This window comes from Triticum urartu, chromosome 1 (assembly GCF_003073215.2).
Source record: "Triticum urartu cultivar G1812 chromosome 1, Tu2.1, whole genome shotgun sequence".
In the NCBI taxonomy this organism is placed as follows: Eukaryota; Viridiplantae; Streptophyta; class Magnoliopsida; order Poales; family Poaceae; genus Triticum; species Triticum urartu.
In genome coordinates, this window is record NC_053022.1 from 220,526,989 (window position 1) to 220,538,533 (window position 11,545).

The 11,545-nt window shown below is 45.8% G+C and overlaps 1 protein-coding gene across 1 annotated transcript; it reads left to right on the forward strand.

The window, feature by feature from the left end:
* Positions 1 to 8,247: 8,247 nt before the first annotated feature.
* On the forward strand, positions 8,248 to 10,780 carry LOC125525465 (myosin-binding protein 1-like). The gene is made up of 2 exons (XM_048690492.1): positions 8,248 to 9,261; positions 9,394 to 10,780. The coding sequence occupies exons 1-2, from the start codon at positions 8,661 to 8,663 to the stop codon at positions 10,662 to 10,664; spliced, it is 1,872 nt and encodes a 623-aa protein (XP_048546449.1). The 5' UTR covers positions 8,248 to 8,660; the 3' UTR covers positions 10,665 to 10,780.
* The last annotated feature ends 765 nt before the right edge of the window (positions 10,781 to 11,545 follow it).

Sequence of the window (11,545 nt, forward strand, 5' to 3'; positions counted from 1 at the left end):
GCAATCAAAATATGTGACATGATATGGCCATCATCATCTTGCGCCTTTGATCTCCATCTCCAAAGTACTGTCATGATCTCTATCGTCACCGGCATGACACCATGATCTCCATCATCTTGATCTATATCAATGTGTCGTCACACGGTCGTCTCGCCAACTATTGCTCTTGCAACTATTGCTATCGCATAGCGATAAAGTAAAGCAATTATTTGGTGCTTGCACCTTATGCAATAAAGAGACAACCATAAGGCTTTTGCCAGTTGCCGATAACTTTAACAAAACATGATCATCTCATACAACAACTTATATCTCATCACGTTTTGACCATATCACATCACAACATGCCCTGCAAAAACAAGTTAGACGTCCTCTACTTTGTTGTTGCAAGTTTTACGTGGCTGCTACGGGATTAAGTAAGAACCAATCTCACCTACGCATCAAAACCACAATGATAGTTTGTCAATTTGACTCCGTTTTAACCTTCACAAGGACCGGGCGTAGCCACACTTGGTTCAACTAAAGTTGGAGAAACTGTCACCCACAAGCCACCTCTGTGCAAAGCACGTCGGGAGAACCGGTCTCGCGTAAGCGTACGCGTAATGTCGGTCTGGGCCGCTTCATCCAACAATACCACCGAACCAAAGTATGACATGCTGGTAGGCAGTATGACTTATATCGCCCACAACTCACTTGTGTTCTACTCGTGCATATAACATCAACATATAAAACCTAGGCTCTGATGCCACTATTGGGGAACGTAGTAATTTCAAAAAATTTCCTACGCACACGCAAGATCTTGGTGATGCATAGCAACGAGAGGGGAGAGTATGATCTACGTACCCTTATAGATCAACAACGGAAGCGTTGACACAACGTAGAGGAAGTAGTCGTACGTCTTCCCGATCCGACCGATCCAAGCACCGTTACTCCGGCACCTCCGAGTTCTTAGCACACGTACAGCTCAATGACGATCCCCGGGCTCCGATCCAGCAAAGCTTCGGGGAGGATTTCCGTCAGCACAACGGCGTGGTGACGATCTTGATGTTCTACCGTCGCAGGGCTTCGCCTAAGCACCGCTATGATATGACCGAGGTGGAATATGGTGGAAGGGGGCACCGCACACGGCTAAGGAACGATCACGAGGATCAACTTGTGTGTCTATGGGGTGCCCCCTGCCCCCGTATATAAAGGAGTGGAGGAGGGGAGGGCCGGCCCTCTCTATGGCGCGCCCTAGGGGAGTCCTACTCCCACCGGGAGTAGGATTCCCCCTTTCCTAGTCCAACTAGGAGTCCTTCCATGTATTAGGAGTAGGAGTCAAGGCAAGGGAAAGAGGAGAGAAGGAAGGAGGGGGCGCAGCCCTTCCCCCTAGTCCAATTCGGACTAGGCCTTGGGGGGGCGCCCAACCTCTCCTATCTCTTTCCCCTAAAGCCCAATAAGGCCCATATACTCCCCGGCGAATTCCCGTAACTCTCCGGTACTCCGAAAAATACCCGAATCACTCGGAACCTTTCCGATGTCCGAATATAGTCGTCCAATATATCGATCTTTACATCTCGACCATTTCGAGACTCCTCGTCATGTCTCTGATCTCATCCGGGACTCCGAACTCCTTCGGTACATCAAAACTCATAAACTCATAATATAACTGTCATCGAAACCTTAAGCGTGCGGACCCTACGGTTCGAGAACAATGTAGACATGACCGAGACACGTTCTCCGGTCAATAACCAATAGCGGAACCTGGATGCCCATATTGGCTCCTACATATTCTACGAAGATCTTTATCGGTCAGACCGCATAACAACATACGTTGTTCCCTTTGTCATCGGTATGTTACTTGCCCGAGATTCGATCGTCGGTATCCAATACCTAGTTCAATCTCGTTACCGGCAAGTCTCTTTACTCGTTCCGTAATACATCATCTCGCAACTAACTCATTAGTTGCAATGCTTGCAAGGTTTATGTGATGTTCATTACCCGAGAGGGCCCAGAGATACCTCTCCGACAATCGGAGTGACAAATCCTAATCTCGAAATACGCCAACCCAACATCTACCTTTGGAGACACCTGTAATGCTTCTTTATAATCACCCAGTTACGTTGTGACGTTTGGTAGTACCCAAAGTGTTCCTCCGGTAAACGGGAGTTGCATAATCTCATAGTTACAAGAACATGTATAAGTCATGAAGAAAGCAATAGCAACGTACTAAACGATCGGGTGCTAAGCTAATGGAATGGGTCATGTCAATCATATCATTCACCTAATGATGTGATCCCGTTAATCAAATAACAACTCTTTGTCCATGATTAGGAAACATAACCATCTTTGATTAATGAGCTAGTCAAGTAGAGGCATACTAGTGACACTCTGTTTGTCTATGTATTCACACATGTATTATGTTTCCGGTTAATACAATTCTAGCATGAATAATAAACATTTATCATGATTATAAGGAAATAAATAATAACTTTATTATTGCCTCTAGGGCATATTTCCTTCAGGGGGTGCATCATATTCCACCATGGCCATCGTCTTGTCCAAAGGGAGGACGAAGTCATCGCCAATCGGCGCATCATCATAGATGGGACCTAGCACCAAATGAGAAGACAGAATAGAGGTAGAGGTTAAGTTGTCAGAAATGCAAATGGCCTCAAGAGACCTATCAACTATCACACACTCTCTATGTGGTGGTTCACTCACTCCCTCGAAGTAGGTGCACTCAATCTCACGTATGGTGGAGTCACTCATCTCACTCAAGTGGTGGGGGTTGTGGCTCTCCTCACATGGGAATTGGGGTAACACATCATGTATGGGGCTAGTGGTGAAGTCACTCTCACTCTCAATATGGTGGCAAAAGTCACTCAAGTCATCATACGTTATCGTGGTCGAAGGGAAAATCCCATGCTCAACCATCTCATCGCCGTCGCCATGGATGAAGGCCGAATATGGAACATCATCACTCTCTCCTCCTAAGATGGAAGCATCATCCTTGCTCACCACCTTGTCACTCGCCTCCAAAGCTTGGTCCTTGAGGGTCTCCGTAGTCGTACTCGTCGCCGCACCGTCTTTAAAAAGAGTCATGGAGGACTCGGCATCATCAATGACACAAAGAGGGATGGCGGTGAATTCGAACTTGGGAGCATCATCTTGGAGCTCGTCGGGCTTGGACATCTTGGTGGTACTATCCTCATGCTCGCCTTCTTGGAGCTTGGTCTTCAAGAAGTGTGCTTGGGGTCGAGAAGTCTTAGCCTTCATGAGTTCTTGTTCCTCCTTGAGAGCACCAATGTAGTTGTCATCGAGGGACTTGTAGTTCTCGAGGAAGATCGTCTTGGAGATGTTGTTGTGTAATCCCATCATGAAGTGGAACTTCATCGAAATGGGGTTGTCCACGCCTGCTCGTCGCAAGGTAATCTTCATCTCCTTGAAGTACTCGCCGATGGACTTGGATCCTTGGATGGTGTTCTCCAATTGGCGTTGAAGTTGTTCCGTGTTGGTTGGAGGCACGAACTCCCGCAGCAAAGCTCTCTTCGTCTTGGGCCAACAAATGTCGTAGGTCTCTGAAGGTGCGTGAAGCCACCATGTGGACGCGTAGTCGTGGAAGTTCCTTGTGGCGCACTTCACCTAATCTTCGGGAGGAACTTGATGTAGCTTGAGGTAGTCGTCCATCAAACGCTCCCACTCGATATACTCCTCGGGTTCTTGAGTCCCATAAAAAGGAATTGCATGGTCGATGTCGAGGTCGTAGTAGCTCGTGGAATACGCGGACTTGAGATTGGGGAGCTTCTCTTCAGCGTAGTCTTGAGGTGCTTGTTGGCGAAGATGCCGTATGTCCATAGGCAAAGATGCCTTGAAGTCGCTTGGCGAAGATGCCAAGGGAGATGGTGAAGTCATTGAGCGGTTTTTGGTGTTGAGATCTTGACCTTCACGTTCATGGTGGTGATGGTGTCGATGCCGATGTGACCTTGCCGGAGATGGTAGCTCGGAGGCATGTGCTCTTGAGCGTCTTCTCAAAGATGAGGAAGACCGCTTGATGAAATGCCTTGCCTATCCATCACAAGACGCGAGCAAATATGAGTGGGAGAAAGAGAAGAACGAATACCAAATGTACCTTGACCGAAATAGGAAGTGGATCAATGATCACTCCAATGTGGACAAGGAAATAGCACAATTGGTACCAATTCTTGTCGGTTTCACACACCTACACAAATAAGGCTTATGGTGGAGCTCGGTGAGGATAGTGGCACAAAATTTTGATGCAAAATGTTAGCAAGAGTCAATAATGTTGAAAGAGATTCACAAATTCACAAGTGAAACAAGTAGACCAATAGCAATATGGGTGGCACACGGGAACGCACACACGGATAGATAAATGGGGTCGTGCAACCAAGGATGAGCACAAAATGTGGAATCCACGGAAAACGCTCGTGTTGCACAACTCAAGAGAGACGCTAGCACGATTGCTCAATAGGCGGATACGACACTTGTGCACAACCTACAAGATGAAAAATGTAACAACTTCTATCCCAAGTATGCTATGTGTATGATGTTCCGGTGGTATGATCCAAGATGATCGGATATGACAATCTTATATGCAATGGGATACGATGCTATGGCACTTGCATACAAGCTTCTTTGCTCTTTCTCTTTTGCTTAAGAGCTTTATTCTTCTTTTTTTTGTATGGCCACTTTGCGAAATGCACAAACCAAGATAGCAATTGGGTATATACGGGAACAAACTTACGGCACACGAGATGATATGATACTGATATGGTATGGAATGTATGCAATGTATGGTGTAGATCACTAATGTGCACAAGTAACGTTGCTGGCAATACTCAAATGGCTAGTCTCGATAGGCAAGGGATGCAAAATGGGCTAGGGGTTATCAATGCAACGCAAGGGAATATCCAATGGAGGGATACCACGATACCAAGATGATATGGAGGTTACCGTCCGTGTCGATGATGAGTGGCGGTGATCTTGATGGAGATACCAAGATGATGGAGACTCGTCCCTAAGTAGCCGAAACACTTTAGGAAACGGAAAAACCGCGAACTCAAAATCTCAAATGTCAAATGGTGGTAGCGGGAATGCGGTGGTGGTTGCGTAAGCTCAAAGGGATTGAGAAAATGCAATGATGGGTTGTGGAGTACGCAATGTGGAAATGGAGGGTAACGTGGTGAACTATACACGGTGCCGGAGTTGGAAGCACGATCCCTAAGTAGCCGAAACACCTTAGGAGACACAACTCACAACACAAACAAAATTGGGTTAAATTGGGTTGGTGGAAGTGTATGGTGGGCAAGCCTATGCGGAAGTTATGGTGGTGGTGGTTGATGAAGAAGCAATTGTCCCTAAGTAGCCTAAACACCTTAGGAGACTCGAATAACTACTCAAGCAACCACAAATGCTATAAGGAACAAAATTGGTTAGGTTGCGTAAACGGTGGTGGTTATGTGGAGGTTGTGGTGGAATCCCTAGGCAAAGATGCCAAAGTTACAAAAAATTGATGGAGTCAAATGGTTATGGTAGTATTTTTGTTGGAAGGGGGATGTCAAGAGCTTTTCAACGAGCTAAAGAACGCGAGAATCATACTCCGGATGAATTAGTTATGGACAAAACGGTGAAACAGGGGTGGCTGAGATGTCAGGGGCCGGATGTCCGGGGTGGAGCCCAGATTTCCGGGGCTGTCTGTCCAGAACCGAGCAGATTTGGTGCTCCAGGAGCCGGATGTCTGGCCTGACGATTCCAGATCTCGTCTGGGGTGGAAATAGATGAATTTGGGGGCAAAATTGATGGGATTTCGTGGATGGGAAGTTGGGAAAATTTGGGGATATGCTAGATCCACTCGAAACCAAGCAAATCCATGGATCAAAATCAACAAAACTTCGTCAAACCAACAAATCACAAAAAAAATTGGGGCTATTTTTGGTGGGGATTTTCGAATTTAGGACGAAATCAAGCAAAACAAGGCTAGAAAAAGAGGGGTAGGGGCTCCAAATTCATGATCAACCTTGCTCTGATCCAAGATGATGTAGGGTAGAACCCTAGTGGCCCGATCTTTCACGAAAGGAGCGGATCCCGCGAAGAACGCGAAGAACACGAGGAGGGAAACGAGGGGAAAATCACGAGGGGAACACAAGAGAACACTCAAACCAACAAGTATGATCACACATGTGCTGGATCCTCGAAACACAAAGAGAGATACAAGATCCAAAGTCAACAATGGATGATACAAGAGGTAACTGGTTCTTCTCCATGAGGAGGTCTTGAATCCATAAGGGGATCTTCCCGTGAGGGGTCTTGAATCCAAGGTGGATCTTCTCCGTAGAGGGGCCGCGGTCTCTCTCATGGAGTAGATCCGATATGGATGAGCGAAGCTCTATCTCTCAAATGAGCTATCACAATGCTAACCCTAGAAAGTTGGACGAGGTGGAGTATATATAGTCTAGGGGGGAGAAGGGATACACGGGCCTCGACCCTTCACTGTGCGCAGACAGGGGAGGCCGGATGTCCGAGCAGGTCGGGCCAGATGTTCGGGCTTTCAGGCGATGCCGGATGTCCGGGCTGGGGAGGCCGGATGTCCGGGCTGGAGTCGTGGCACTTGTTGCTCTCGGGTTCGGAGGGGCCAGATGTCCGGGGGCTCGGGAACGGCCAGATGTCCGGGCTGGCGAGGCCAGATGTCCGGGGCCTGGGAGCTGTTCTCCGTCTTCTTCCGTCATCGCTTCCATGCTTCCCTCACAGATGGTGTAGTTGTTCCTTGGCGCTTGCACTCCTCCTCAACATCCGTGAAGCTCCGACAATACCTATGCATGCACACGGGAGAAGTGTCAAGTAGTATACCATCCTCGAAGGGGTCAAGTGAGCACGTGTAAAGGAGATGATTCACCTTTATGTATGTGAAGTAGATGTCGCACGTGTCACTTGCCAAACGGAATCTTGACATGGTGATGTCCATAGGATGCTCCGCATCAGGTTCCCTTCTGTTCTCTGTTGCAGCTTGTCTGGATATCCGGGCGAGAGGCCGGATTTCTGGGCTGGGGCCAGATGTCCGGGGCCTGTAGATGCTCGGCGGTTGGAATGCTGCCGTAGTTGAAGTCTCCAGCGGCCGGATGTCCGGGCTCGGGGCCGGATGTCCAGGCCCTTGAGCTGTCTTCTTCTCCTTTCGACGTTCCTCTTCATCCGTGGACTTCGCGGCTTGTCCGTCTTCACGTGCATCTTCGGGAGGGTCCTCTTGGTACCTAATCATGCACAACGTCTCGGACTTTGGTAGTACCATGTCACGAGGGGATCATATGCAATATCACTAAGGAAAGAAGTCACCTCGGTCTCGAGAGCTCTAGCTCTAGCTTGAGTCATAGGTCCTCTTGGCACTTCGTGAGATGATGGTAGGTCCATGGGGATGACCATAGGATGCTCCACATCACTGTGTGCATCATGTTATGCAGAGGCCTTGCATTCTTTAGATGCGGTTGTATCACCTTGATAAATTAAGTCAATGAAATGTCCTTTATCGAAAAAGCAAATTCGATTGAGCCCACAAAAATAATCAGTCGAAGTTTTTCTTTTGCAAACCGGATTCAAAACAAAGTTGCACACACTTCATTGAAGTATTGGTCCCAAACTTTGACTGAGAATTTATACATATTTTTGGGATTTCTACATATGAAAAAAATATTTCAGAATAAAACCCATGGCCATCAGCATGACATAGACGAGGAGTAGCCATGACATAGCAGATGAGACACGAGGATGAAACTGGTGGTTGACGAATCCACAATGGTTGAGAGGTTGGGAGCGGGAGCGTCAAGAAGTAACAGTGATGAAGACAGTACACTGAGCATCGTGTCTATATATAGAAAGTGAAGGGCTTGCTTGAGTATCTAAGCTAATTTATATCCTGTTCCTGTTTTGTGCAACGTCCAAAACGTGGGGACGTCCTTAAATTTCTCACCTTTACACGCAAACATTAGAAGGGGAAAATGCCGGGTTTAGAGGACTGCAAGGCAGACATTCTTCTTCCTCCTTTCTCTCTCCTCTCTTCCCCACGTAGAGAGAGAGGGAAAGAGAGGATGGCCCCCACTGCCCCCTCTTTCCTACCAAGAACCACATTTTGCCCTCCAATCTTTGCTCCAGATTCTAGCACACCTTTTGATCGGTTCTTCTCCATAGTCTCATTTTGGGCAATTTGGAGCTTCCTGGGCAAATTTCCGCGCTGGTATCTATCTCGAATCTACCCTTGGAAAAAAATTCTAAAGATTCTTGTGCCAATCTGAAAAGTTCCTGGAATAAATTACTTGAGTTTTGAAAGAAATTTGGATGTGGACAATTATGTGCAACAAGTATGCTTACATTTCTACTACAAAAAGAAACCTTGACTCTTGATTGTGAATTATACTTGTGCAACCATTTGCAAGATAAAATGCTTATTTTTTGTTTCACTATAACATTTAGAATTTTTGTGCTGACATTTCCATCTTTTCTATGTAAAAATCAGATATTTGTCTTCATTCTGAAACAAAGGTTGCATCTTTCTTGCATTGGCAATCCTACATCTTCCAACAAGTTGTGTCATTTGGGTGCCTTGGTGTTGCCAAGATGTACTATAGGTTTTCTCAAGCTGAATGTTGCATATGAATTTTGATGAACATTGATCACCAATGGCAGTGAAAACTGGTGTGAGGTCTCAAGACTTCTCGCAGCGGTTCTGGTATACCTTGTCCCGTGCGATCAGTGAGCTCTGTGTGATCATATTGCTCCATGTGGCTTCTACAACTTCATATGTGGCCATAAGGTTGGCACACATCAGTAGGCTAAGGGCTCCATGCACCATGTGCTCAAGACTGGACCAAGCCCTCCATGGCAAGGCATGGTTCTCCACTGGTTTGGTGTGTGCTGCCCATAGGTCCGAGATATCATCTTTGGCATACTGCAAGAGTCACAAAAATCTTGCACATTCTGCTGATCTCTGCAAGAGATGCCTTGATGCATGCACCCTGACAGGCTTTGTCGATGAGGTTAATTTTCGATCAGGATCGAGGTCTAGACAGTTATGTTCTTGTTGTTTGGAGCCATTCAAGAAGGCGTGCAACGCACATAAGCTTTATGAAACTGCTGATGTCAAGGAGCCCTCACATAATGTGCATGGTTCAGACAAAATCAAGCAGAGGAACCATGTTGCTGTGGTAGAAAAAATCAATCCTGCCATGCCACCCAAGGTTGTACCTGAACAGGTCTCTATAGATCATTCAAAAGTTAAAGGTGAGTTTACGAGTCTGGATTGATGTACTTGTTCTGTTATCTCTAAATTCTTCACTTGAAAAAACTATTGTAATGTATCATTTCTGGAAATCTACTAAGCACATCCATATTGTTTTCATGTATCATTTGTAGTGGGTATTGAGGAAGTCAGGGAGTCAGATGCTTCACCGGGCACATATGAACAATCTACAAAGGATAATGGTGCTTCTTCAAATGCTGGTTTGGCAGCAAAGCCTGCACCTAGTGGGTCAGCCCTGCCTTCGCGCATTTTCGTCGATCGCAACAACAGTATTAAGAACACTTTCGTCGGTAGGGTCAATCTGCCATCTCCTCGCCCATCAGAGATAATCTCTGCCCGGGACAACAATTCTACCACTCAACAAGAAGTGAAGGCACTCCTTACACAGATGTCCTCTGTAAGGGGCCTTGACTATTCCTGGACTGAAGGAATAAGTAGTATTGATACCATGATTCAGAACGATGAAAGCAATGGTACCAGCAGGAGGCCATACCTCGAGAGAAATTACTCCGTGTTGGAACCGTCGGATGCAAACCTTGGCATTTGTGAAGCTGAAGGAGAGATCTCACTTGAGAGTTTGAAGCGGCAGATTGATATCAACAAGAAGTCAATGCTTGTCCTTTATAAGGAGCTTGAGGAAGAAAGGAGCGCTTCGGCAATTGCAGCTAGCCAAGCCATGGCCATGATCAACAGATTGCATGAGGAAAAGGCTGCTATGCAGATGGAAGCACTACAATATCTTAGGATGATGGAAGAGCAGGCTGACCATGACCATGAAGCGATACAGAATCTACACGACTTGCTTACAGAGAGGGAGAAAGAATTACTTGACATGGATGCCGAACTAGACAGTTATCGGAGGCTACTCCAGCATGACCAATTTAATGGGGGGAATTTTGATGATACAGTGGACAATACACATGGATATGACAAGAATGTGTCATTTGATGTCTTGAATGCATCGGAATTCATGATGAGCACCATGTTAGGTTTCGAAGAAGAAAAGACATACATTTTGGAATCACTAGGTAGATTGGAGGAAAAGCTTCGCATTTCTACATACAAGCTTGCTTTTGATGATGCCAAAAACATTCAAGAGACATTGCTTGGAGATCATATAGGGGATGAATCAACTTCTTTTCAGCAATCAATTGAGAAGAAGGAAAAGGATGAGTGTTCATGTTCTTCTTTCGACAACGAAAAAATATGTGGCATAAACAATATTCATGATGAAATTTCACTCTTGGATACACGACTGAGGGCCCTTGAAGATGATCATGAGTTTCTCAAGCGGGTACTCAGTTCCCTCAAAGGCGACGGGCTTCAGTGTGTACGAGACATAATGAGCCATTTACATGAGTTGCGAAGAGTTGCAGCTCAATGAAGAGAACCTGTTTTGTCTTGACTTGAGAAGTCTACCAACTCTTCTCAGTTCCATACTTGAAACATTGACACACTTTGATCTTGACTTTTCCAGCAGTGCCTCTCGTGTGGAGATTTATAGCCAGACAACGACAATGCTTCCAGTTAGTCCCTGATGTGGTGTTGATTATAAACTGCAGTGTTGGGAACACCCAATCTTGTGTAAGATCACCCGTTATTCTACTATTCTGATCTGGCTAACTCTGGAAGGGAGTGCCCACTGACCAAACATATCCATCTCTTGTGCGTACCTCGTTGCTATTCTTTTTGTTGCCACTACGGCAAATTATTGATATAGAAAAGAGAAAGAAAAAACATCTCTTGTATTTTGATCATCTAATGGGTGCTAAAATGAGGAGCAAGTTTGTAACTATACATGTGATGAAATGCTTGGCGTTCTTGCCAAAAAAATATTTTAACTAGCAACACGATAATGATGTTGATGCCAAACCAGTGCAATCTCTTGTTGTTCCGATGTTAAGATTGTGTCCTCAAACTATATATACATGTGTCTTCATTTTGATATTGTAAATGTTTGAGATCAAAATGAAATCTCTGTCATTGATCGGTTGAGAGTACAACTTATATATGTGCTGGAGAGACGCGACGATCTGGAGGGATGTGTCGGTTCCAGGAGATAAGCATCGATTGCGGTAGCAACCGCACGACCGTTCGCGCAAGGGGACATTTCCGTAATTACATATCGTAATTAATTCTAACACTCCCCCTAATCTACGCTTGACCATATAGAATCATCTTCACGATTATCCGGGAAGTTCCATCACCTCAAAAGGATTCTCCTCCACATGTTCTTCATAAAATCATTGATGAGATCCTGAAATA

Excerpts from the sequence above, each read along its gene's own strand:
- LOC125525465 (XM_048690492.1), top strand. The coding sequence starts at position 8,661 with ATGGCAGTGAAAACTGGTGTGAGGTCTCAAGACTTCTCGCAGCGGTTC. Across the intron at positions 9,262-9,393 it reads AGATCATTCAAAAGTTAAAG|TGGGTATTGAGGAAGTCAGG; the intron begins GTGAGTTTACGA and ends TATCATTTGTAG.